Below are 27600 nucleotides of genomic sequence, written 5' to 3'. Positions count from 1 at the left end.
GACTTAATATGTTCAAAACTGAACTTGAATTCTCCCACCTGCCACCACTCCACTAATAGCCTCCCCCATTTGAGTTAATGGCAATTCCATTCTTCCAATTGCTTAGGCCAAAAACCTTGGAGTCATATCCTTGTCTGCTTTCCTTCGTTCACACCCTCACATCCAATCAGGTAAGAAATGTTATTTACTTCATGTACAAAATATATTCAGAATCTGACTACTTTTCACCATTCCATTAGTACCACCACCGCCTCCTAAGCCCTCACCCTGCTTCCCAGCCTCCCCCACTCCTCACAGTCCATGCACAACACCAGAATGGAGAGTAATCTTTCAGAACACAAGTAGATTACATCACTTCTCTGTCAAAACTCTCCAATACATCCCTACTTTACTCGAAGTACAAGGTCTACTACAGGCTTACCTCTGGTCCTCACTACCTTCCTGTCCTCATTTCCTACTATTCTCCCCCTTCTTCACTTCTGCCATCCAAACTGGCCTCATCATAGCTCCTCAAGCTCACCAGGCAAGCTTCCATCTCCGGACCTTTGAAGTGATTATTCTCTCTGCCTCACTTTGCCCTCAGATAGCTACACTGCTCATTTCCCTCATCTCCATCAAGTCTTTGCTCAAAGGTCATCCCAGTGAGGCCTACCTTAACCATCCAACTCAGCACTCCTCGTCCTCTTTCTCCGCTTCATTGTTCTCCAGAGCTTTATCACCTCTCTACATCCTGTGCAGAATTCACTTATTTTGGTAAGTTCATTGACTCCGCAGCTAGAATGGAAACTCTATGACAAACAAGCACTGCTTTATCTCCAGTGCCTACAACAGTACCTCGCACAGAGAAAGAACTCAATGTTGAACTGAACTGCCATAATCTGGACAGGAGAAAATTCCAGTGGTCTCTAGAAAAAAATGTTATTTTTGCTAAAATATAAACACAGACAATGAAGATGAATGCTAAATAAAATTCCTTATAAAACTAAGGTACTTTATTCATCTTTCATTTCAAAAACAATTGGAATTTAAGGAAGGACAAAAAGTAATACCCCCATTTTATGGATAGAGAAACCAAGGAAGGCTCTGGGAAGCCTTGGTCGCAAGCCATCCGGTGAGTCAGGGTTGAAACTTTGTAGTATGTTTCCAGCTGGATCTCAACTCTAATGGGTCTGCCAAACATCTCTTTCTGGTGAAATGCACGATGTCCTAAACGGCTGCCCTTCTCAAGCAATTGGGCTTCCCTATACGTTGAAACTCCATCAAACATCAAAACTCATCACTAAGCCTGAGATCACAAAGCAATCCAATGTACGGCTCTGTTTAATCCTATCTCTCCTATTTCAGCTCCACTGGTCTTGGCTTGGAAGTAGGTGACCACATGTAGCTCAGCTGAGATGCAGGAAGCTGGAAGGCAGGAACAGATATAAATAAATAAGGTCCCAAACCATGGTCTTGTGTGAACGGGACACAAGAGCTGCAGCACCAACCAGCAGCCAAGAGAGGAGCTGACCCCCCCACCCAAGCTCTTACCCTGGCATCTCTAAGTAAGGTGAGGTATACCTTTTACTACAGGAGTTTACATAGAAAATATGGGTGGATGGGAGGAAGGAAGGAAGGAAGGAAGGAAGGAAGGAAGGAAGGAAGGAAAAGAAAGAAAGGAAAAACAAGAAAGAAAGAAAGAAAGAAAGAAAGAAAGAAAGAAAGAAAGAAAGAAAAAGAAAGAAAGAAAGGAGAAAGTTAAAGAAATAAAGGAAAGGAGAGGAAAGGGGAGGGGAGAGAGGGGAAAGGAAAAAGAAAAAAGAAAAGACTCTCTACATAACCCATGGATGGGAATGTGGGCTATGGGTCAGGAAACCATCCACAGCAGCATTTATCCCCATAGCCTAGAGCTGAGATGGGCTCAGTCTTCGTCACTGTCCTAGGGCCAGTGCACAAAAGCAAGAACCTGTTGGGAGGATTATACAAGCTCTAGAAAGGAAGCGGCCTCTCAGGTAGAAGGTACCTCCCTGAGGTCTGGGAGGTATGCCCCTGGGGTTAAAGGCACATTATTGGAGAAAGACCCCTGCATGTACAAAAGGAAGGAATCTTCTCTGGCACCAACAGCAATGAAGTTTACTGATTGAAATCATCCTGAATCTGGGGAAAGGAGGGAGCTTTATACATAAATCTCTTCTAGTTTCTCGTTCTTAAATCATTTGACTTGTAGCTTATCTCTTTTTTCAGTCTCTTTTTAGTTCTTGGTTGAGTTGGTGGCTTGAATAGTAGAAAAGGTTGGCAATAGAGGGGTAACGAAAGTGGGTGGATGGACCGTAGGAATCTGAGATCACGTGCTGTGGGTTGGCCTCAGGAGGTGAATGAGTTTCCTGCAGTGTTTGGCAGAGGCAGGCCTGGGGCTGCTATGCGGCAGTAGCTGATTCCCCAGAGAGAGCATGGCTAATCGCTCACTGGCCCCCAGGGACACCAGCACCTGTGAGACAGAGAGCAGATGACAGAATAGGACATGCAGAGGACTCTCATTTGGCCCAGCAATTCCCACTCTAGTAAAGAAAGAAAAAGACAATGGGCCCCTGGGGAATCAATATAGATTCTGCGGGGAAAGAGAAACTTTGGAGAGAGGGCTCATCGAGACCGGAGGTCTACTGCCATTCTCTTCGGTTACACACCATGAAACTGAGGCACCGAGGGATCCATGCATTTGTCCCAGGAAGGGGTCATAAATGCAGCAGTGACAGTAAGTCAAAAAGTGTGATTCCTAGTCATGAATCTTGACCAGTGGGTCTTAACCTCAGTACCACCAAGAGTCTCTTATATTATTTCCCCATATGGATTGCCAGAAAATCCTATAATTTACATCATCACCATCCCGTCAAAATTTCTGTTCTGCATGAACCAGCCAATGTTCCCACACTGCTTTATTATAATTTGGAGGTTTAGCCTTATCATAGGGAGATGTGTGATTCCCATTAGGCTACTTATGTCACAAGCAGAAAAAGCAGAATAAAGCAGTGGTTAAGGTATGGGCTCAGGACTCAGACCCTTGAGCTCAGAAGTCCAGTTCCCCAAACTAGCTTTGTAACTTGGGCACGTTATTAAATCCTTAGTGCCTCAGTTTCCTCACCTGCAAAATGAGGAATATAATAGCTTAAACCAGGTAATAAAGGTAAAATGCTTAGCATGGCGCTTTTCACGTGGTAAGTGCTAAGAAAAAAAAGAAAAAGATAGCCCCTTCCCAGCCCCCAGAATGAAATCCCTCTAGACCTCAACATCACCTCATCTGGCCTCACCTCCTTCCCACGTAGCCTCAAGAAGAGAGAACCCCTGGGCTTGGAGATCCTGGGAATTTGCCACTCATCGGAGCCCTCTCCCACATTCCTTCCCTTTTCCGGGGTGGGAGATGGTAGATGGCATACCCATCTCCAAGACACCGCCCATGGGTTTCCCAGCATCCCAATTCCTTAAAGGCTATCTCAGAAAAATGTCGTGAAATACAACCCCATCGTCATGGTCCGGAAGTCCCCAGGGGTGTACCTGATGGATGCAGGGCTCCTGTCGGAGGCTCCGGAGGGCAATGAGGGCAGCCTCCTTCACGTTTAGCTGGGGGTCTCCACAGGCCATCTCTAGGAGCCGTTGGGGCACTTGGCACTGTAACAGCTCCTCCCCCAACCCCTCAGGGCCCAAGTTGCCCAGAGCTGACGCGGCATTGCGCCGGATACCAGCCTGAGGATCTCCAAGTAGCTGGGTCACACTGGGTATCGCGGCTGCCAAGGCAGGTCCCAGGGGACCAGCTTGGTAGGCTGCGTTGCCCACGGCAAAGCTGGCACCGCGCCGCACGGCAGGGTCCTTGTCTCTAAGCCCCAGCAGCAGAAGGTTGAGCAGCCCAGCCTGGCTCTGCAGTGCCCCACGCACAGCCATGCTGTATTGCAGCAGGTGGCCCAGGAGCCCGTAAGTGCGGGCCCGCACAGAATTCTCTGGGTGGCCCAGGAGGCTGCGCAGGGGCCGATAGGATTCATCAGAGCCAGCCAGGAGTTCTTGGATGAAGGACAAGTGGCTGGGGGACAGTACTCGGGCTGTGTGGGCCAGCAAGGAGAGAATGTCAGAGGTCAGCAGCGGCTGGTCACCCAAGAGGGCAACTGAGAGGAAGGAGATGATGGTTCTAGGGGAGGCAGCCACTGTGTTCACAAACTGGTTGAGAGAGGTGGAATCCGCGAGGGCCAGGTGTGTGAGGAGGCTGACAGGCAACTCAACTTGCGTCAACGGAAGATGGTGGCAGCAGACCTGGGAGAAGGGATAGAGGAGCAGGCAAAGTGGTTCAGGGAGAGGAAGAATTCACCGCAGCGAGGTAGCTAGAAGGGGCCCAAGCTCTGGCCAAGAGAAAAGCCAAGCTATGCTGAGAAATGCCACAGAGAGCTGGAAGACCTGACCCGAGCCCTCCACGTGAGACTGTGGAGCCCAAGAGAACAGGTGCAGGATCATTCCTTGCTCTGCAAGGACTCAGGCTCTCTGCCTTCAAAAACCCACTGCTGAATGCCAAGGATTGCACAGAAGTGACTCATGGCTGAGGAGCTGAGTCTCCCTGCCCAGACTGGGATGTCCTCCCCACAGAGCTTCAACAGATCCAGATGAGGGACAGATGGAGACGGGAGGTGCCAGCCCCAGCTCTAACTAGTGCTTCTGCTCAGGCCTGAATGCTTTCTCCACTCCAACGCTTACATCAAGCCAGATGCTCCACTCTTCCAGGAGCTCAGGGGAGCCCTGGAGCTGTTGGGAAGTGAATTACAATACACGAGGTCGGCCATCTTCCTCCTCCACCTTCACGCCTGGTGGCTTTCCCAAATACCTGCAGCAGGCGGGCTGTGACTTCTGAGTCCACTAAGTCAGCTAACACACCTCCAAGGAGGTCGGCATCCACATCCAGGGCGAAGGGGAAGCAGAGGAGCTGGCAGACAGAGAGCACCACGACGGGCAGAAACCCAGACCCGTGAGGCCTAAGGAGGGCAGAGTGGAAGGATTTACTCGGTTTTACTCACCCACCCTTTATTATTCTCTGCCCCCTTCTCAAATCCCCGAGTCCAGCGCCCCTTCTCCAACCTCACCAGTCCTATTTCTGGCCTCATAGCTCAAGCTGTCAGCTATGGCTCTCCTGCCCACCCCTCCCCACGGCCACACTACAGACTGTCTGGACAGTCTGGTCTCCCTTGTCTAGCTCGAACTCACGCCCGGCCCAGCTGACGCAGGAAGCTGGGGGAAAGCAGGTGCTTCAGGGTGGTCATGAGGATACTTCCACGTTGAGACAGGTGGCTCAGGCATAACTGGGGCTCCTGGGTGAAGGTGGCCACGGCCAGGCTCAGCAGGGCTGCCATGCCTGGAAACACCGAGAATGGAGACCCAGTGGTGCAGGAAGGGCCCCGGATGCTCCAGCTTCTCCAGGGCCCCCACCTATTTAGTCCCCTTCACATCCAGCGCAGTCTGTGCCATCCTCTCCCCAGGGGGCAGCAGCTGCAATCTCTGTGGGCTAACCCAGTTCTAGGCTGCCTCCTCTTGAAAAGGATCAAAGGAGGCCATGCTTATGGAAAGATACCTTGGGGTGAGATCAGCGTCCAGTCTGGCTCTGGGCTTTGTGATGGCTGTGATTCCTGTGGAGACACCTCCTCGGGGAGCCTTAGAGCCATGGAGAAGCGGTGCCATAGAATGGTCCACATTTCTGAGCTAGCCACGTCCCTTATCGGGCTACCCTTCCCTGGCTGGAGATGAAATTGAAGGAGGGTGGGTAGGGAAGTCAAAGTCAGGTATCACAATGCCTTTTTCTTTTCTTTTCTTTTCTTTTTTTTCACTCTTATCCCTGACCTCTAAGGAAAGGGAGTCCCAGAAATAATTCCTCTGTTTTCCCAACAACGTGGGATTTCCCTGTTGTCTTAGTTACCTTTCTTATCACATCTTAACCCATGCAAGTGTCTGCTAGAAACCAGGGAATTATAGCTCTCCTCCCCACTGAATCCTGGGATGCAGCTGGGATTCCCCAGAAAGGGTCCACGATGAGGGCAGGGGGGCCGTTTTGAAGGTAATCACGGCCACCATATTTGACAGAAGAGGCAAGTGTGGGTTGCTTCTTCATTCCTATCGTCTAGCGGTTCATCAAAATGCCTAGTTTGTCTCTCCTGCCTTCCCATCCAACCTAGGATGCACCTGTACCTGGGTGAGAAGCTGCAGCAGCAGGATGAGGAGGCCATCATAGAATCCACAGCCACCTGGTGGAGTCAGCCGGACCTGACAGAGAGAGGCAGGAAGAATGCAGATCCCCAAGAGAGATGAAGGGGCCTCACAAACCCATGCCTGCAACTCCTGGTCAGGCAGAAAGAGCTTGTCCTCTGCCTGGTGTAGTGGGGAAAGCTCTCCTGGACTTACACAAGTCCTGGTTCCTGACTATTCATTCAATGACTACCTCTGCTCTAAAGACACATCATCTGGTAGGGTCGGAAGACACTTGCCACACAAGAGGCTGGGGTTGGGGTGGGGGTGGAGACACAGTTGAGAGTGCCTAACTCTGCCTTCTGGAGGTAGAACACCGATGAATTAAAAGTTCAAAAAGCAATCAAGAGAAGGAGGTGGTAGGAAGGGACAGCATTCCTTGTAGCATAAATGAAGGCAGGTCATGAAAAATGATAGTGAATTTTGGAAGTGGTAACTCCTGGTAGAGCAGGATTATAGAGCCCAGAGGTAACAGATGAGCTTTGAGGAGAAGGTAAAGGAGTCTGGACTTTATCCTGGAAGCAATGGGAAGCCACTGAGCTCCACAAGCTCCACGTGGGCAAGATTTTCGTCTGTTATTCACTGCTGTAGTCTCAGAACCCAGAATAGCGCTCGGCACTCAATAGATACTTCTGTGCTAAATACTTGAACAAACGACTAGACTTTTACGAAAGCTCACCCTGGTGGCAGTGAAGAGAATAGACTGGAGAGGAGAGAGCCTAGAATAGAGATCCTTCAGCGGGCAAGCGCCACAGTGCAAGATAGATGGTGTGCACACAAACTAAGGCAGGGCAGTGATGGTGCCAGGTAAAAAAAGATCTGAGACAACAGGAAGGCGGAACACATGGGACCTGGGGGAACCATCTAGATGGGGGAATAATGGAGCAGAGAACACAGTCTATGATGACTCCCAGATTTCTGATTGGGGCTCCTGGATGAATGTGAGTGTCATCACTACTGGTACCACCTCTCTGAAGTTCAACTTTATCTAGAAAAAGCAGGTGAGTCTCATTACATTTCATGCGTCTCTCTTTCAAGTGTGTTGTAAGATAAGATGTGAGGTGCTTTCCAAATTATAAAGAATTCTGCATCTATAAGGATGATGATCATTTGAATACGAAGTCTATCCTTATTACAAAATGAAAGAAATAGGGGTTCCAAAGTACCTAAAAAGGAGAGGCCGGGGGGGGTGGGGGGGGCGGGGGGAAGGCCCGGAAAAGGAGAAAGCAGAAAGGAGGCTACACAATGGACTGGATTCCTCAAGAGTTCTCGGGATGCCAGCCACCTTTTCCATTTCAGTTAAGGAGAAGGAGGGGGGACAGGGAAGCCAAACTGTAGTCAGAGGGGAAGAGATTAAGCTTTTGAAATGACCCTAACAACAGGAGCAGAAGCTTCTGCGGGAGGAGACTAAAGTAGGCAGGAAGATCTCATCCTCCAGTAGGTAACTCGGGTCCCCCTCCCTCTGTCCCTCTTTGGAAGTGTCAGCCCAGTCTGGGCTCAGAGAAGCTGTCATCTGGGGGCAGACAGGGAGGAAAAGAACGACTGCTTAGTTTGCCCCAGCCAAGCTGGCACTTCAGTCTCGCCCCCAAGTGGAGTCCTGGGTCTGACTCAGTGAAAATGTTGTCTGTGCCCTCTCTGGTATACCTCACCTCTGCAGGGGCAGACAGAGCATGTGAGGCTGCGGCAATCCACTCCACAGGCTGGAGGTCAAAGGTCACCCCTTGCTGACCAAGTTGACCCAACAGGCAGGCTGCTGCACTCTGGGGAATTAGAGGAAGAGAAGGAATGTCTGAATCTGCACAGTAGTCACGACAGGCAGAGAAGATTTATGTCTCTGGCCCAGAAGAATGCGTCATAACCACCTCTTGATGAGAGTGATGCCCGCGCACCCCGCAGGCCTGGGTGGCAGGGTGAAAAGGGGAAGAAGGGGAAAACTGAAAACTCACCACGAGAGAGACAACGTGTGAATGGGTAAAGAGAGTAGCAATCTCATTGCCTAGCTTCTCCATTCTGGAAAAAGAAGATTCATCAAAGGATGCACCAAATGAAAGGAGGCTAGGGAGTGGCCTCCCTCCCCGCTGGATGGCACTCTCTACACGGCTGCTTGACCTTGCCCCAAGGCACAAAGTTGGTAGGAATCTAGGTCTGTTTTGTTCTGTGTAGAGAACATCCCCATCCCTTCTATCCCCATCCCTTCTGAGGATAGGCTGTAAGGTGCCATTCCCCATATTCTATGTCAGGGTGAGCTATCGGGAGGGAAGATTCCAGTGGAGAGACCCTACTTCAGGCTTACCCAGAAGGCAGATCTTGCAGCCGAAGGACAAGAAGGGAGAGGAGGTAGAGTGCCACCTCAGTAGACTCTTCCCAATCTACTACCTTTACCTACAAAGGAAACCAAAGATATCAGAGCAACTTCTGATTGAGACAGTAGGGTCACCACGATATACCTGCCTGTGTTCCTGGCCTACCTTGCCCTGGACCAGCATCAACAGTGACTCCAAGGCCAGGGGCTCTTGCCCTAGCAGATGGCACAGGCACTCACTGACATGGCAGCATGAGTAGAGAACCTAAAGGAGTGGGAAGCAGTCTGTCAGTGAAGCCGAGCAGCCCCTGGGTTCCTGGATCAGAAGGCTCAGCTGAGAAGCAGGCTAGCCTCTCCGCAGATCTAGTGTCCACACGCAATTCGAGAAGTTCAGGCCAACTTCCCCCTCTTCTTGCTATAAGACGGTGAGACAGGGCTACTGCTCTATTCTAGTGAGGACTGGCTAACAGTGGGGCCATCTCAGGTTGAACAGACTGAAAAGCAGAAAGGGACCCTCTGGGGTCTCTTGTCTCTCTCAGTGTCTTTCTCTCTTGGTCTTGGGGGTTAAAAAGAAATCTGAAGTCCCAAGAGTTCTGGACAGGCAGTACCTTGAGAAGGTGTAGGCACAGGATGGGATGCCGCAAGCCAGAGATAAGGGACGGTCTCAGTTGGTTGTTGTCCTCGGTGAGCTGATTCGCCAAATGCTGAGAGATCTGTAGGGACATACTTGAAGCCTCAACCCCATTCCCATATTCCAATCCTGTTCCTCTCATATCTCCAACTACTCAGGGTTCTCAACCCCTTGCTAGCCACTCTTCCTCAGGTTCACCAGGAACCTCAGATCCCATTCTATTCCCAGTCTTCATGGCCAAAGAAGAACCAAAAGTCATGGCCTAGTTTAGCCCTAGTAGAGACAGGTATAGAGGAAAGTGTTGCTGGCCAAAAGGGAGCAGGAAATCTAAATCCTGAGCCCTTGAGGCAGCATCATAGGTGGCTTCGGGTCAGCTACCCTACCACATGGGCAGTTTGTCAATGAGCTCTCTAGCCAGCTGGCCAAGGGTTCTGGGATTTTGGCGACATCGTGTTCAACAAGTGGCCAGATTACCAGACCCAGGTGGAAGCATCTGTTTCTGGAAGTACAGAGTAAGGGGAACCAAAAATGCTTGTTTTTCTGCCTTTCTGAGAAGCTGAGGCCAGCCTCATCTCCAGCAACATGGATGAGAGGAAATCAGAAGCTGCAGCTCAGACCTGCTCCTTGGCTTCCCAGCAGCTGGGCAGCCCCACAGGAGCAGTGCATATGGCTGCCAGTGCAGAGGACATGGCTCCAGGCAGGTCCTCACTCTGCTCCCGTAGTGGCTGGCTCACTTGGGGGGCTCCTATGGAGAAAAGCAAAGAACGCAGGGTGGGGTCTGATTGTTTGTCTCGGATCCCCATTCATTCTTTCAGTGCACAGTTAGTTGCTGAGCCCTCACTAAATGCCAGGCACTCTTCGAGGCAATGGCAGTCGGGAGGGCACAGCCGGAGTTACTCAGAAGGCAAGAGAACCTCCACTCCCTACTCTGGTTACCTGGGGGTATGTGGAAAGGGAGCTGGGGAACTGTCAGGCCATGAAGGAGCCCATCCAGCACAGCCCGCTGGGTAGTCAGCAGGCTGGAGTAAAAGGCGTTGGAGATGGTCCGGCTGTTCCCATCCATAGTTTCACACAGAACAGTAAAGCACTAAGGGAGACAAGGGCGGCATTAACATTAGGGCAGCAGAAAACTGACTGGGTTTAGGGTAAGGAGCAAGAATCCCCCCAGAAAACCTGAGAATAAAGGAGAAAACCCAGGGGGACCAGCTGTGGCATTCTAAGTATTCCTCACACAGAAAATGCATTATAATTAATTGCCTTCACATTTCAAGGATGGCAACTTTAGGTTATCAATCCTATTCTCTGATCAGCTGCTTCCTAGATGATGTTTCTCAAAGTGTTATCTGTAGTCCACGAGTATGAGAATTCCTGGGGATTCCTGGGTCCCTTCCAACCCAGTCTTACTGATTCAGAATTTCAGGAGGTGGGATATTTATTCCAAACTTCCTATGCACTCACTGCACAGTGACATATGACAAATGCTGGCCAATAATGTGAGTCACTGATGGCCAAAGTTTAGGTTAGACATTGAAAGCTTCCTGACTTGAAAGGATGAGGGAGGTTAAAATAGGCTCTCAGACTAGAAGAGTTTGAATGGACTGCTCACTGGAGGCAGAAATGCAGCCCAGATCTGTGTTCCCAATTGCCAGTCTGAACAATGGCTAGGCAACTGTTTATTTCCTTGCTCATGTTCCTCCCTAAGTGTCTCCTTGGAGATCAGTCAGAACTCCGCTATCTTCTCATTCAATCTTCTATTCTCCTGTCCCTCATTTCCAGAGTCCAGGGGCGAGAACCCACTAGCTTGCTAGTCGTAGGGCAAATACATTTGGGAAATACTAGTCCATCTGCAAGTCTCTTCAAAAAGAAATACTTCTAGGGGTGCCTGGGTGGCTCAGTCAGTTAAGCATCCGACTTTGGCTCAGGTCATGATCTCACGGTCCGTGGGTTCAAGCCCCTCATTGGGCTCTGTGCTGACAGCTCAGAGCTTGGAGCCTGCTTGAGATTCTGTGTCTCCCTCTCTCTCTCTGCCCCTCCCCCACTCGTGCTCTGTCTCTCTCTGTCTCTCAAAAATGAATTAAAAAAGCATTAAAAAATTTAAAAAAAAAAGAAGAAATACTTCTATTTGTAGTTCCCTGAAACAGGCCACAGTCCTTAATGCCTCTGGGCCTTTGTAAATGCTGCTCTTTCTGCTTAGAATGTCCTCCCTACTTTCTGCCTCACCCACCCGGCAAACTTCTATGCATTCTTCGAATCCTAGCAAAGATGATTTCCTTTGAGATTTCTTCTATGACTCCCCAAGTAATATTAATCATATCTTCTTCAGTGGTGCTTCTGTACTTTATACAAGTTTTATACAAGTTCTAATGTACTTTTCATGCTGTTGTCCTTGATCATTTTTCATCTCTCCTACTAGACTACTAGTCCCTTGACAATGGGGACCTTCTCGTACTCAAGTGGCACAAGGCACACAGTAGGTACTCAATAAATGTTTGTTCTATTACTTTGATCTAACCCTCTATAGTTATAAGAAAGGGAAAGGGAGAAACATGGAAAGATATCAGAGACAGAAATCTGGACAAGGGAGCAGATTACCATAAGGCTATCCCTCCTTAGAGTCTGCTCAGAGTCATCTGGTTGGGCCAGCAGTTTCCCCAACAGGTCCAAAAAGAGGTTGGCGGCCTCCTGAAACACCTGTAGGCTGGGAAAAAATAGCCCATCTCTCTAAAAGCCCACGTGTGGTAAACGTCAGTTCTGCAGGTAGGAGAATCTGTGCAAAGGAATATATCAGAATGCTCCTTCCCCTCCCCCCACTAAACACACACAGAGTCTTACATACCCTCCATGACCTTTCTTTGCCATTTTCTCTACGTTACTTAAATTGTGACCCTTCCATTTAGTGTATGGTGACCCTTAGAACCTCAAAGTCTTGGGGTGAACTTAGAGTGGTCTCGGTCCTTAAGAGAATCAGGGGATCCCTAACCTGTTGCTTTCTCCTCACTTAGCCTCTTCCTAATAGAGGAAGGAAGAATTGGGGGTAGAAATTGAAGCCAAAGTGGCCAACAGAGCAAAGCTGGCTCTCATCCCACCTGTCACCTGTCTGGCTCCTCTCCAGATTGAAGGTGCAGGCAAAATAGGCCTGAATCACAGCCATCAGGTGCCGTAAGAAGGTCCCATACCAACATTGCTGCCAGGGAAGAGGACGGAGAATAAGGGCAATGTAGACGAAGAGAAAAGGCAGTGAAAAAGGTGTCAGATATCCAGTCAGGCTGACCAAACAGGGAGGCTTCTGGACAGAAAGAGGAAATCTAGAGGTAACAAAGGGGCAGCCAGGGGGCTGTAAACAGCCTGTATCTTGCTTGGCCAGAATAGCATTTAGGAGTTCAGGAGGCTCTATTTTTCAAATAGCTCAAATTCCTTTCTAAATTCCTTAGAAACATTCAAGGTTAACACTCACCAGCAGGATGCAGCTTCCCGTTAAACATTTCAGTGTTCTGTCCTCTCAGCTCAGCCACAGCAGAATGCAGCGTGGGGTAGCACAGATCTGGCCTCAGACACCCTGAGCCTCATGCCTACCTCCTCTGTTTATCCTACCTCCTCCATTTATTGTCCCTGTGGCCATTTACAAGCTAATGCTGGTGTATAAATTGATTAATCCCTGAATTTCAGTACTCTGTTCTATAAAAGCAGGTCAATTAAAACCTAGGATTTAATATTCCAAACCACAGTGCTCTAAATATTGGGAAATTGAGCATAAAAATCTGGATTTCTAGCTTCTCTTAGAAAACTGGAAGATCTGGCAACACGGGGCCCGTGTTCTCATGTGGCAACAGTGAGCTGAAGCTGAGGGCATGTCCCATTCAGATTGAGCACAAGATCTCCGGTCTGTCGTCTTCCCCACTACTCTCATACAGTCACACAGAGTCTACCTCCCTGACTGACGGGATCTGCCTGGCATCAGAAGGCAGTGGAGTATGCAACTCATGGTCTACTAACCGGAGAGGAGGAAAGAAAAGAAAAGGCAGTGGACCGAATAGAGATGGCACTTTGAAGAAGAGAAATCCAAGGAGCAGAAAGTCCTGGAAGTCTTTCAAGGCTACTGGCCTACTGCTTACCTGCTGGATACTGTTGCTGTCCTGGCTGTGTCTGAGCAGGCTGAGCAGCAGCCCGGGGAGCCCTGCCTCACGACAGAAGGAGTACAAGAGAACAGAGTCGCTGCAGCTGGACAGAAGACTGCTCAAGACCCGGAGTGCAGGAAGGATGTGGGAAGCACCCTCCAGCATGCCTTTCAGGATCTGGGCGACATGAGGGAAAGAGACAGTAATCGATCTTATCAGAGGGAAAAGGAGTCACAAATACTAATTGTCCCCAAGGAGTTGGCAAAGCAGACCAATGTTCTCATTCCTTTCTTTGGGACTCTAAAACCCAAAGAAGGAGAATAGAGAAAAAGGGAAGCAGTAACAAGGAAGAAGAATATAGATATAGATGGTCAGGTCACTTGACTTACAACAGTGGTGACCAAGGGACAGGGGACCTCCCTCAGAATCTCCGTCAGGCCCAGTGCCATTCCTATCTGCTCCCTTCCTTCTCCAGCCTTTAACTTTAAAAAACATATGTATGTGCCCACACGCACTTCCAAAGATTAAACACAATGGACGCAAAACAGTGTCATTCAACTCCAGACAGATAAAGCAATATCATCCAACTCTAGATCAGGACTTGACTAACTATGTATGACCTACAGGCCAAATCTAGCCTGCCACTTATTTTCATATAGCCTACAAAGTAGGGTCAGTATGATACTTTGAAATGGCTATTCTTTAAAAGGTTACTCTTTAGGGGCGCCTGGGTGGCTCAGTCAGTTAAGCATCCGATTCTTTTTTTTTTTTTTTTAATTTTTTTTAACGTTTTATTTATTTTGAGACAGAGAGAGACAGAGCATGAACGGGGGAGGGGCAGAGAGAGAGGGAGGCACAGAATCGGAAGCAGGTTCCAGGCTCTGAGCCGTCAGCCCAGAGCCCGATGCGGGGCTCGAACTCGCGGACCGCGAGATCGTGACCTGAGCTGAAGTCGGACGCTTAATCGACTGAGCCACCCAGGCGCCCCTAAGCATCCGATTCTTGATTTTGGCTCAGGGCATGCATGATCTCAGTTTCGTGAGATTGAGCCCCGTGTCGGGTTCTGTGCTGACAGCGCGGAGCTTGCTTGGGATTCTCTCTCTCTCTCGTCTCTCTGTCCCCCCACCTCAAAAATAAATTAAAAATTTCTAAAATGGGGCGCCTGGGTGGCGCAGTCGGTTAAGCGTCCGACTTCAGCCAGGTCACGATCTCGCGGTCTGGGAGTTCGAGCCCCGCGTCAGGCTCTAGGCTGATGGCTCAGAGCCTGGAGCCTGTTTCCGATTCTGTGTCTCCCTCTCTCTGCCCCTCCCCCGTTCATGCTCTGTCTCTCTCTGTCCCAAAAATAAATAAACGTTGAAAAAAAAATTTAAAAAAAAAAATTTCTAAAAAATAAAAGGATACTCTTCAAAAGAGAGTAATGTTTACATCAAGTGCTTTATCATATGCCATTCAGTGTTTCTAAATCTTTTCACTTATTTGCTCATTTACTCTTTACAATAACCCTGTGCAGGAAATGCAATTAACCATTTTGCACTAAAGCTTCTGGATAGGTTAAGTAAGGAGTCAATAATCATACAGCTAAAGAGTAGTTCAGATGGGGGCGCCTGGGTGGCTCAGCCGGTTGAGTGTCTGACTCTCAATTTTGGCTCAGGTCATGATTTCACAGTTCGTGGGATGGAGCCCCATATCTGGCTCCGTGCTGACAGCACAGCGCAGAGGCTGCTTGGGATTCTCTCTCTCTCCATCTCTCTGCCCCTCCCCCCACTAGTGCTTTCTCTCTCTCTCTCTCTTTCAAAATAAATAAATAAGCATTAAAAAAAACTTTTAGAAAAAACATAGGGGGAAATCTTTCTGACTCTGGGTTTGGAAAAGATGTCTTCCACATAACACCAAAAGCATAATACACAAAAAGAAAAAATGGTAATTGAATGTCATCAAAATTCAAAACCTTTGTGCTTCAAAAAACACTCTTATGAAAATAAAAAGACAAATCATAGACTGGGAAAAAATATTTGCAAATCACATATCTGATAAGGGTCTCTTATCCAGAATATACAAAGAATTCTTATAACTCAAGAAGACAGAACCCAATTTACAAATGAGCAAAGGACCGAAGAGCTATTTCACCAAAGAAGATACACAAATGGCTAATAAGCACATGAAAAGACACTCCACATTAGTCATTAGCAAAGTGCAAATTAAAATGACAATAAGCCATTATTTCACACTCACTAGAGTGGCAGTGATAAAAAGACAATAATACAAGCTGGCAAGAATGTGGAGAAATGGGGCCCCTCATACATTGCTGGCAGGAATGTTAAATGATGCAGCCACTTTGGAAAATAGTTCAGTAGTTTCTTAAAATGTTGAATGTAAATCACCATCCAACCCAGCAATCCTAGGTATCCACAGAAGAAAAATGAAAACATATATCCACAAAAATACTTCCATATGAATGTTCATTGCATTATTATTCATAAAAGCCAAAAAGTGGAGACAATTCAAATGCCCATCAACTGATGAACGAAGAAACGAAATGTGATATAGCCATATGACAGAATTCTAATGAGAACGAGCAATAAAAAGGAATGAAGTATTGATATGTCACAAGAAGAAGGAACCTCAAAAATGTTCCGCTAAGTGAAAGGAACCAGATGTAAAAATTGGGTATTGGGGTGCCTGAGTGGCTCAGTCAGTTGAGTGTGCAACTTTGGCTCACGTTGTGATTTTGTGGTTCCGTGAGTTTGAGCCCCACATTGGGCTCTCTGCAGTCAGTGTGGAGCCCACTTTGGATTCTCTGTCTCCCTCTCCCTGCCCTTCCCCTGCTGGTGCGTGCATGTGCTCTCTTGCTCGCTCTCTCTCTCTCTCTCTCTCTCTCAGAAATAAACATTAAAAAAACAACAAAGAAAAAACCAAACTGTGTACTGTATGATTACATTTATGTGAACTACCTGGAACAGGCAAATCTATGAGACGGAAAGTAGATTAGGGGTTGCCTGGGACCAGGGCTTTGGGAATGATAATGACTTGTAAATGGGTATGAGGGATCTTACTGGGGAGATAAGAATGTTCTAAAACTAGATTATAGTGATGGTTTCACAACTTGGTAAATTTCCTAAAAATCATTAAAAAAAAAACAAAAAAAACGGCGCCCGGGTGGCTCAGTCAGTTGAGCGTCCGACTTCAGCTCAGGTCATGATCTCAGTTTGTGAGTTCAAGCCCCACGTCGAGCTCTGTGCTGATGGCTCAGAGCCTGGAACCTGCTTCAGATTCTGTGTCTCCCCCTATCTCTGCCCCTCCCCCACTCATGCTCTGTCTTAAAAATAAATTAAAAAAAAAAAAACATTAAAAAAAACTTTAAAGAAAATAGAAGGAAAGAAATGCAGGCAACATATTCTGGCTAGTTCCCAGTAAGGAAGATCATGGTGTTTCAGAAAACAAAAGGCTTAAATTATGGAAAAAGCCTAAATGTCCATCAACTGATGAATGGATAAAGAAATTATGGTTTATATACATAATGGAATACTACGTGGCAATGAGAAAGAATGAAATATGGCCTTTTGTAGCAACGTGGATGGAACTGGAGAGTGTTATGCTAAGTGAAATAAGTCATACAGAGAAAGACAGATACCATATGTTTTCACTCCTATGTGGATCCTGAGAAACTTAACAGAAGACCATGGGGGAGGGGAAGGAAAAAAAAAGGTTAGAGAGGGAGGGAGCCAAAACATAAGAGACTCTTAAAAAACTGAGAACAAACTGAGGGTTGATGGGGGGTGGGAGGGAAGGGAAAGCGGGTGATGGGCATCGAGGAGGGCACCTGTTGGGATGAGCACTGGGTGTTGTATGGAAACCAATTTGACATTAAATTTCATATTAAAAAAAAATTAAAAATTAAAAAAAAGGAAAGGCTTTGTAAAAAAGAACACTATGAATACCAATTAAGCAAAATATTATTCCTTAAAAAAGAATCTCATTCTTCTCATTAGTATGCCTATATTAGAAAATATTGTATACTTATTTTTAACTTAAATTTTTTTAAAATTTCTGATTTAATTAAGATTTTTAATTTAATCAAGAAAGATTTCATGGAAAAGCGCCTTCTCTCACTATGGAAGTACTAAATAATACCCTCCATTTTTGCCTCTTGCTCTCCAATGCCTAAAACGTTTACCATCAGTCTGCTGACCCCTGCTCTAGGTGAATGCTCTTCCCTTCCGAAAGAGAACCCAATGGGGCACCCGGGTGGCTCAGCTGGTTAAGCATCTGACTTCGGCTCAGGTCATGACCTCACGGTTCGTGAGTTCGAGCCCCACATCAGGCTCTGTGTTGATAGCTCAGAGCCTAGAGCCTGCTTCGAGTTCTATATCTCCCTTTCTCTGCCCCTCCCCCACTTGCACTCTCTCTCTCAAAAATAAACATTAAAAAAAAAAGAAAGAAAGAGAAACCTAAGGCCTGTTCTTTCTGTGTCACTAAAGGAGGTTAGCAAATATTGAATTAAATAGATGGATGATTGCAAGAGAATTGGAAAGGGACAAGCTTTCTTTTTCTCCTTATGTTTTTAATACCTCATCTGTGATTAAAAGTCTAATCCCATCCACAGTATCCTTCTGCCCGTTACCTGCCCTCCTGCCTCGCGCAGCTGACCCTGGATGCGCTGGCAGAAGTCAGGATTGCACAGCAGAGTGAGGGGGGCTTTCAGCTGGACAGGCACAGGGTCAGCAGTCTCTAGCAGGTGCTGCCACTCATCATCGCTGTCGGGCTCCTGAGGCATAGGGGAATGAACAAGGTCAGAAGTGTGTAAGGTTCAAGGGTAGTAACCCTCAACCTGCAGAATCATGGAGTAAATGCAAGAACCAGGGAATCCTTCAACACAGATGTATTTGCTTCAACCACCGGTTTAAAAAGGTATAGTTTGGCAGTATGTGAGGGGTCTTGAAAAGTCTCTTGGAGAACACTGGCATGTGTTCATAAAGAGGTACCTACAATATGTCCATTTGTAATTTTAAAAAATTGGCAATGTCATAAAGGCAATCAGTAAGGGAATAATAAATCATGGCACATCCATATTAAGAAATATGATGAAGTTATTAAAAAGATTATAGTACTCGGGCGCCTGGGTGGCTGAGTCGGTTAAGTGTCCGAGCGTCCGACTTCAGCTCAGGTCATGATCTCATGGTTCGTGGGTTCAAGCCCCATGTCAGGCTCTGTGCTGACAGCTCAGAGCCTGGAGCCTGCTTCGGATTCTGTCTCTGTCTCTCTGCCTCTCCCCTCCTCATGCTCTGTCTCTCTCTCTCAAATATAAAATAAAAAAACAAAAAAACAAAAAAAATAGAAAAAAAGATTATAGTACCGAGGACACATCACTAATGTAGTATTCTGACCAAAACTACATAAATGAATTTAATCATGAGAAAGTATCAATTTGAGCAACATTCTCCAAAATAACTGGCCTGTGTACCCCAAAACTGTCAGTCATGAAAGACAAAGAAAGACTAGGAACTATTCCAGATTAAAGGAAACTAATGAGGGGCGCCTGGGTGGCACAGTCGGTTAAGCGTCTGACTTCAGCCAGGTCACGATCTCGCGGTCCGGGAGTTCGAGCCCCACTTCAGGCTCTGGGCTGATGGCTCAGAGCCTGGAGCCTGTTTCCGATTCTGTGTGTCCCTCTCTCTCTGCCCCTCCCCCGTTCATGCTCTGTCTCTCTCTGTCCCAAAAATAAATAAACGTTGAAAAAAAAAAATTTAAAAAAAAGGAAACTAATGAGATATAACAATGAAAGCAATGCATAACCCTGGATTGGATCATGGACCAGGAAAAATTTTTTTTTGCTATAAGGAATAGTACTGGACCAATTGGCAAACTTTGAATATGGATTATAGATCAAGTAGCAGAATTGTATCAATGTTAAATTTCTGGCTTCTGTAATTGTACTGTAGTAGTGTAGGTCAAGGATCTTGTTCTTAACCAATGTGCACTAAAGTGCTTAGGGGTAAAGGGACATGATTGCATCTTACCCTAAAATGACTCAAGAAAGAGGATACACCCTTATATAAGCAGACATATACAGAGAGAAAGTCATAAAGCCACTGTGGCAGAATTTGAAGAGTCGGTGAATCTGGATGAAGGGCATACAGGAATTCTTTGTGGTATCCTCACAATTATTCTTGAAGCTTGAAACTATTTCAAAATAAAAAGTTAACTACCCCCCCCCCAAAAAAAAGCCAGAAAAGATTAAGGTAGAATTATATGTTCAGATGTAGAAAGATCTCCAAAATGGATCATCTGGTAAGAGAGGCATGATGCAAAACAGTACATGTAGTGTGAACTCAATAACATTAAAATAGTCAAACTACAGATTTCTATGTATGCGTATACATACATGTAGAAGTGCAAACATTTGGAAAAAGAAAGACTAAACTAATAATGGCAGACACCTCTGGGACTGGGGTAAGACACAAGAAGGACTTTCATTTCTACCCATGTGTTCCAATTTTTGATAATTGCATGTTTATACTGTGCAATTAAAAATCTACAAATTAATAATAAGAAAGCAATTTTTAACACCAGGGGAGCTTGTTCTTGGATGGTTGGGAATCACTGTTCTAGAAAAACATGTACCCAGACCCAACATCTGATGGCAACATCTGATGGCCCCCCAAGAGGGGCCCCCACAGCTCACCTCATTTTCTAGGTCCACTGCATCAATGCTCCGCTGGCTCACCACCTCTGGCCTCAGCTCTAAGAGAGCTGGTTCAGAATCCTGGCTGATCTGGTTTTCCCTGCCAGAGGAACAGGGAACAGGAAGAGTTCCAGACCTGTGAGGCTTAGGGTTCATCTACATATTCCTCTCTCTAGGCCCAAGATACGAATGAAAAACGAGCCATATAGGACTGGATAGAAAAGAGCTTTCTTCTAGGATATGGCAGGACAGGATGTTGACCACTACACATATCCTTGACTGCCCTTCCACTTTGAACCTTACTCTCAAGCGTACCTTGGCAGTTTTCACCTGTAGTTCTCAACTCAAATATCTTCCCTTTTACATGGAGACAATTCTTTCCTTCTCAGTTAATGTACAACTGAGGCATAAAGAAAGGAAACTTCCCATTTCCACTGATGAATCAGGAAAGCATCCAGAATCGTAATTCAAGAACACAGGACCTGGATTCCGAGGGCCCTGTCCATACTTAGGTGGTGGCTAGTGATAGACACCATTTTGTATTTGTTTGGACTAAAACCAAAGATCTTCAAGGGACCTCCATCTATAAACCCCTGGCTAGCCCCTCCTCACCGAGGTACAGGGGGGGCCTCTCCAGCCCCCCACTCAGCCCAGCTGTTCTTCATTTCTGAGGCCAAGATCCCAGCCAAGAGGCCTGGTTCCTGAGGAGTGGCTCTTGGTCTGGGCAGAGGGGCTGTGCCAGAAGCCATCTTGCTGGTCCTGTCCTCTTGCTCAAGGGCAGGTCCTGTGTTCTGGTGTTTCTGTGGGAAATGGGCAGGAGACACACTGAATCAAAACTATTTGGTTGTGGGGTGGGCTGCCTGGGTGGCTCAGTGGGTTAAGCATCTGACTCTTGGTTTTGGCTCAGGTCATGATCTTGTGGTTCCTGAGTTCGAGCCCTGCATCAGGCTCTGAGTGGACAGTGTGGAGCCGGCTTGGGATTCTCATTCTCTCTCTCTCTCTCTCTCTCTCTCTCTCTCTCTCTCTCTCTTTCTCTCTGCCCCTCCCCTGCGCATGCCCTTTCTCAAAATGAATAAATTTAAAAACAAAACAAAATCATTCATAGGTATGAATGGTACCTACTCAGAGGGCAGAATGAAACCTATTCATGGCCCTTTCTCAACCTTCCTTCTCCAATTCTCTCGGTCACTAGGCTGGTCATGTCACATATTCCCTTCTGTCCACATACCTTCTGCTTGGCCTCCTCAGCCATGCGTTTACAGGCTTGTCGCAAGATTCGAGAACGATTGCCCTTGGGGGCCAGCTGGTGTGCCTGTTGGTCCTTTAGGACCTGAAGTTCTGGGGGTAGGCGACTGGTGAATGGGGTACCCAAATCTGGGCCTGCTGGTTCAGTCACTACTGTAGGGAAGAAGAGGGAGAATATGTGATCACACTGGGGCTGCACCACCATCTCCACTTGGCCAGAGACAACTTCAGTGTCCTCAGGCTTCTGTGGAAGGAGGCCATTTTGACAATGTGACAAAGAGGAAGTGGGGTTGCAAGAGAAGTGCCAAAGGTTAGGCGAAAGGTTAGGAAGAAAGTTCCAGCTGGTAGGGTAAAGCAGACATGTTACATCCAGACACTGGGGGAAGGGGGTAGATTGGAAAGAGCACCAGGGAAGTGTAAAAGCCCTGGGAACCCCAATGACTCACTGGTGACACGACCAGCTATAAAGGGGTGATGTAAGAGATCTGGCCAGGACAGACGCTGCCTAGGGTCCTTGGTGAGCAGTCCCTGCAGGAAGTTCTGTGGAGAGAAAAAATACCCCATGGGTCATCGCTTTCCTACAGACTCCCTCTAACTCACCAGCAGAACTAGGAAACCAAGACTCCTGGGTCCGTTCCATGAGCAAACTAGCTGGTCTTGATCATGCCCTCTCTAATCCTATCCTTAGGCCTCAGTTAGCTGGCTTCAGGGAGAGACTTCTCTGCCTCACCTCCTGCAGAGCCCCAATTCCTGTCCAGAGACTTACTGTCACCTTCACAGTCATTTTCAGAAAGCAAACATTCAAAAGAGTCCGAATTGCTCACTTTGCCCTCCCTTTGATTGCGGGTTTGTTTGCAGCTGGGTAGGACCAGAAGCATTGGTGGTTAAAAGCACACTCACACACAAGTCATTGTGTAAAGATGTGTTTGGGAGCACAGAAAAACAGAAATCTTTCAGCAAGTCTTGAGATGGTAGAAGGGAAGGGAGACTGCCTCTGAAAAGGGTGTACCTGTTATGGTGTATCCTTGGGAAGATCCCCAGTTGGGCCTAAAATAGGGATAGAAGGTACTGGTCGAGTATGACCACTGTTCTAAAACAAGGTGATTAGTATATTGTGGCTCTTGCTGAAGATGCCTGCCTGTCTGCTCTAAGGGAGAATGAATATCCTATGTAGATCACCCACTTAAATTTCTTTTGCTTAGATTCTTTTTGATAATTATTTGAGCCTCTCCAACTAAATAGGTTAGGGAGAAACTTGTCCCTTTTCATCTTAGACAGGCCAAGGGAAAGTTATAAAGAGACTGCACTCTGGGAAAAGGTTGCACTTAAATTCCATTGAGGGCCCAAATTTTGCCCTAGATAAGAAATAAAAAGGGTCAACTCTTTATTCTCCCTCCCTCCCTCACCTCCTGAAACTTAGCTGCAATCAACAGATACCACTTCTATCATCTGCCCCTCATCGCTGATCTAGCCCCACTAGCTCTGGCCATTTGGATTTCTGAAGATTCCTTCTTTCAGGAAGAAGACTAAGAGGTCTGTGGGCAAATCTAGATATCATGAGGACTTTGCATCTGATAGGAAGTAAGTGGAAGAGAGGATGTGTAAAAGGACAGTTTCTGTCTCTGGTGGCTTGAAACTACCTTACCCTTGTGATAAAGAATAGCCTGCCCCGGGGGGCACCTGGGTGGCTCGGTGGGGTAAGCATCTAACTCTTGATTTCAGCTCAGGTCATGATCTCACAGGTTCGTGAGTTCAAGCCCCACATTGGGCTCTGCACTAGAGCAGAGCCTGCTTGGGATTCTCTCTCTCCCGTCTCTCTCTGTCCCTCCCCACCGCGCGTACGTGCTTTCTCTTAAAACAAATAAATAGACTTAAAAACACACACACATATATACACACATACATACATATGAATATATATACACATACACACACACACACATACATATGAATAGCCCACTATGTATATGAATAGCCCGCCCCAGGGAGGGGCTGGCTGGTATTCCCAAATTCTGCAGAGTTTAGAACAGCCTCCCAGAATAAGCCCCTGCAGCAGAAAAGCAACGCAGCTTGGCCCAGCTCCCACATTAGTTCAGTAACGGCAGAGTCTTGCCCCAGATTTTGGAAAAGGGAACCAGGGCAGAGGAAGACAGGTTTCTAATGCAAAAGTAATCTCCCTTTCGACGTTCATTACCTTGAAGCAAGGACTAATGGTGGTCGGCCAGCGCACAGGGTCCTTGAGAATGAGGCTGACCAACTGAAAGATGCTGGTAGTGTAGAAGGGAGGGGTGCCCACAGCCAGCTCATACAGTATGCAGCCCACAGACCAGAGGTCTGCAGTGTGGTCGTATGGTCGCTCTTCCACCAGCTCTGGAGACATATAAAGTGGTGTGCCTTTGATGGATGTCAGCACCATCGTGTTGGTGCTCATTGCCCTGGCAAATCTGCAGGAGATGAGGGAACAGAGTTGGGAAGAGAAAAAACATATTCAATAAAAACAAGGCCTATCATGGTGTGAGATATCCCAAACTCAAACAGAGAACACCTTCCAAAGACCCAACAGGAACCCCCAGTCTTTTAGCTCAGGTTCTAAAATGAGGTCCAGGTAAGTTAAGCATATGGTCGAAGACTCCTTGCAGAACTGGAAGCTGAGACAGAAGGTCAGGGTCCTCACCCAAAGTCACAGAGCTTGATGCCACCACCCTTGGCAAGGAGGATGTTCTGAGGTTTCATGTCACGGTGGAGAATGCGGTGGGAATGCAGATAGTACAGAGCGGACACCAACTGGGCAGCAATGGCCTGAACCTAGGGGTCAAACAGGCAGGGGAAGGAAAGGAGAGGCCAGAGGAAGGAGCCTACTGACGAGCCCAAAGACATTTCCCTAAATTACTGATGAGATCTTCTCTTCTTGCTCTTTCTTCCAGAGCTTCCCACATCTTCCTTAGCTCTTGACTCCCATTCACTCATTCTTTCATTTGTTCATTCACTCGTTCAAGGAAAATGTATCGAGTCTCACTAGCTGTGACCTGGGATGGGCAAATTATCTCGTGCCTCTCATATGCATCACCTGTAAGCTCATGATAATAATACCACCTCCTTTATAGGATTATTGTGAGGATTAAATAAGTCAAAGCATGCCATGCTCAGAATGGTGCCTGGCATTTAGTAAGCCTTCAATATACATTAGCTGTTACTAAAAAAATTTTTTTTTTGTTTATTTAGTTTTTGAGAGAGACAGACGGAGCACAAGTGGTGGAGGGGCAGAGAGAGGGGGAGACACAGAATCAGAAACAGACTCCAGGCTCTGAGCCATCAGCACAGACTGATGCAGGGCTCGAACTCACAGACCGGGAGATCATGACCTGAGCCGAAGTCGGATGCTCAACTGACTGAGCCACCCAGGTGCCTCTACATTAGCTGTTATTAAACAAGACAAAGTCTTTTTTCTCAAGACAAGTAACCAGACAACAAATAAGACAGAAAAAATAAGTATGATGATGACTTACAAATGACAATGCTTAGAAAGAAATGGATTGCTACAACAGGAAGTCCTGGGGAGGGGGGCTACTTGTTAGAGTACAGAGAAATCCCTAGAATGAGTGTGGCTGGAGAATGTGTTCCACCAAATCCCACTGCCAACCAGCAGGTGTTGGTGGTGAATCCTGCCTTAACAACAACTCTTATTCCCTTCCTGCCCTCTCTGGTACCACCACACGTGCTATCTGGTGACAGCAAAAGCATTAATAACAGGAATGTTGAATACTGTGCATCAGGCACTCTTTTAAATGCTTTATATGAGGGGTGCCTGGGTGTTTCAGTCAGTTAAGCATTCAACTTTGGCTCAGGGCATGATCTCACAGTTCATGGGTTTGAGCCCCACATCGGGGTCCATGCTGATGGTGCAGAGCCTACTTGGGATTCTCTCTCTCTCCTTCTCTCTCTGCCTCTCCCATGCTCAAGCTTTCTCTCTCTCTCAAAAATAAAAAAAAAAAATTTTAAAGATTTAAATGCTTTACATGAATTCATTAATCTTCACAATAGTCTCATGAGACAGACATTAAAATGACATCCATTTTTATTTTTATTTTTTTTAATTTTTTTAATTAAAAAAAAATTTTTTAACGTTTATTTATTTTTGAGACAGAGAGAGACAGAGCATGAATGGGGGAGGGGCAGAGAGAGAGGGAGACACAGAATCGGAAACAGGCTCCAGGCTCCGAGCCATTAGCCCAGAGCCCGACGAGGGGCTCGAACTCACGGACCGCGGGATCGTGACCTGAGCTGAAGTCGGACGCTTAACCGACTGAGCCACCCAGGCGCCCCGATGACATCCATTTTTAAATGAGGAAACTGAGTGCTAAGAAGTTAAGGTAACTCGCCTAAAAGGATCCAGCTAGAAAGTGGCAGAGACAACTTTGTACTCAGAGATTTTGGCTCCAGTGTTCACCTACTTTACTGACATGCCACACTGTCTCTATATATACTTAGACTCTTATAGTTTCCTCAGGAGTTTTCAAAATGGAGAATCTCAGTGCCCTCAGCTTTTGCTACCAGTCCTTAATCTGAAAAGAGGTCAGGGTAGGGGACAAGTTTGAGCCAGGAAACATACCTGGTCTTCTGGAAGTTTTCCATCATCTTCCAAGATCTGAAAGAGCTCTCCCTCAGCATAGTCTGTCACCACCACCACCTGCAGGGAGAAGGCAATGGTACTGATGGCTCCAGATTTATGCATTCTGAGGCTGGGAAATTTGGGGGACCCTTCTTCCTGGGGAGAGGTGACCCAAAACTGAAGTGCACCTCTTTGTCAGTTTCAAAGCTGTCAAGCATATGCACAATGTTGGGATGCCGCAGACCCCGCATGATTTCAATCTCTCGTTGCAGATTCCTCAGCTCCTTCTCTGAACGTCCCAGTTTTGGAATGAACTTCAGGGCCACCACCTGTCAGTGTTAAGAAGAAGAGTCAAGGCCTAACCATGCTATTGAAACATTCACCTCAGAGCTCCAGAACTCAGGCTTCAGATTGTTTGGGCAAATTCTCATTACCTGCTAGTCTCCTACTCCTCTTCCTTACAGTACCCTGGCCTTATCCAGACTCCCCCCACCTCTTGCCCTAGGAGAAAACAGCCTCTGCCAGACAGATCCCTTTGGTGGAATCTGGGAGAGGTGTTCTGATCTGGGTAAAGAACTCTGGGTAAAAATTTAAAAGATTTAGGGGAAAGAGAAGGAAGAAGAAAATGAAGAAGGAAGAATAAAGTTAAGGTGGTTTATCTCTTCCTGCGTGGTAAGATAGACAATAACAATAATAAAAATAAAATTTATGGTTTACTAGGTGCCAGACACTATACTAATGTAGTGATTCAGCATGAATCATATTTAATCCTCAAGACCCATCAATCAGATACTGTTCTTATCTTCATTCCACAGATGAGGAAACTGATTCATTGAGAGTTTAAGTAACTTATCCACAGTTCTAAGGCTAGAAATGGTGGATTTGGGTCTGAACCTAGTAATCCAATATTAGAGCACACACTCCACAAGAGGAATGACCGAGTCAGTGCCTTTGGAATACAGGTCCGTATTCTGGTCCCTGTAGAATCCCACCCAAGAGATATCCCTCCTTGTTCACCACCTGAGCACTGTATTTTCTTCGACCCTTGTACACCCTCCCAAAAGAGCCTTCTCCGATCATCTCCAACACGTGGTACTTCTCCATGACAGAGATTTCAGGATCCTTCAGATGGAAGGAGGTAGAGATGGTGGTGAAGGGCTACAGCTCCAGGGACAGCTCCACACATCTAGGAGGCCTGGGTTGGGCATAAAAGAAAGGTTTATGTTAGCCACCTTGCCTTTTCCTTTTTCATAATAATCCAGGCCTCAAAAACATGGTAGGGTGGAGTGGATGGAAAGATGAGATCTTGGGAGCAAACAGAGAGCCTCTTGTTCTCCCTCCTTTTCAACCTCCTCCTGGCCCCCAACCCAACCTCGTTCCCACCGAAACCCGTGCCCCACGCCCCTCTCCACGCAGCTCCGCCCACTCGACCGCTCCCCCTCTTCTTCAATCCAGCTTCTCCCCTCGGCCCCGCCCCCTCCGTCCCGCCTCGCCCACCCGGCCCCGCCCCTTCCATCCAGCCTCGCCTACCGACCCCGCCCCTGCCAGTCTCCCCAGGTTCCTGCCACCGCCAACCTCCTCAGTACCCCCGCCAGTGCCACCTGCCCGCGCGCTTCGCAGACCGGAGCCCCACTCTCACCCCCAGCCTAGGGGCTTCAAGCTCCTCAGGCCGAGGGATGCAGGCCCTGGCCTTCAGCCCCGCCCCTTCCGGCTGCCTGTGGATTTTGCCTGACTTATAATTCTTCTCCACCCCCGCTGCCTTTCTCTTTA

The 27600-nt window shown here is 47.2% G+C and overlaps 1 protein-coding gene across 2 annotated transcripts; it reads right to left on the bottom strand.

Moving 5' to 3' along the window:
* Positions 1–970: 970 nt before the first annotated feature.
* On the bottom strand, positions 971–27581 carry STK36 (serine/threonine kinase 36). Of its 2 annotated transcripts, none has more exons than XM_043577830.1 (27): positions 27406–27581; positions 26851–27025; positions 26019–26159; positions 25831–25908; positions 23896–24026; positions 23416–23665; positions 21668–21761; positions 21205–21374; positions 20589–20776; positions 19977–20076; positions 17916–18059; positions 13292–13471; positions 12266–12363; positions 11772–11877; positions 10116–10266; positions 9797–9924; positions 9157–9261; positions 8715–8813; positions 8540–8628; positions 8193–8256; positions 7896–8006; positions 6190–6264; positions 5579–5741; positions 5215–5362; positions 4838–4985; positions 3529–4275; positions 971–2467 (listed from the first exon to the last, which is right to left on the bottom strand). In XM_043577830.1, the coding sequence occupies exons 2-27, from the start codon at positions 26932–26934 to the stop codon at positions 2324–2326; spliced, it is 3936 nt and encodes a 1311-aa protein (XP_043433765.1). In that variant the 5' UTR covers positions 26935–27025; positions 27406–27581; the 3' UTR covers positions 971–2323. The 2 variants fall into 2 exon arrangements, with proteins under 2 accessions (XP_043433765.1, XP_043433766.1); XM_043577831.1 differs by having other exon boundaries at positions 27432–27581.
* Between the last annotated feature and the right edge of the window lie 19 nt (positions 27582–27600).

The sequence above is a fragment of the Prionailurus bengalensis genome, chromosome C1 (genome assembly GCF_016509475.1).
Source record: "Prionailurus bengalensis isolate Pbe53 chromosome C1, Fcat_Pben_1.1_paternal_pri, whole genome shotgun sequence".
In the NCBI taxonomy this organism is placed as follows: domain Eukaryota; kingdom Metazoa; phylum Chordata; class Mammalia; order Carnivora; family Felidae; genus Prionailurus; species Prionailurus bengalensis.
This window is presented reverse-complemented; position numbering and strand designations above follow the sequence as displayed.

What these genes read in the sequence shown, in the direction of transcription:
- STK36 (XM_043577830.1), bottom strand. Translation starts at nt 26,934, where the DNA reads ATGGAGAAGTACCACGTGTTGGAGATGATCGGAGAAGGCTCTTTTGGG. An exon ending in AGGAGCCAGACAGGTGACAG is followed by an intron (nt 11,878 to 12,265) that starts GTGGGATGAGAG and finishes ATTTTTTCCCAG; the next exon opens with CCTACAGGTGTTTCAGGAGG. An exon ending in GCTGGGAAGCCAAGGAGCAG is followed by an intron (nt 9,262 to 9,796) that starts GTCTGAGCTGCA and finishes ATGTCCCTACAG; the next exon opens with ATCTCTCAGCATTTGGCGAA.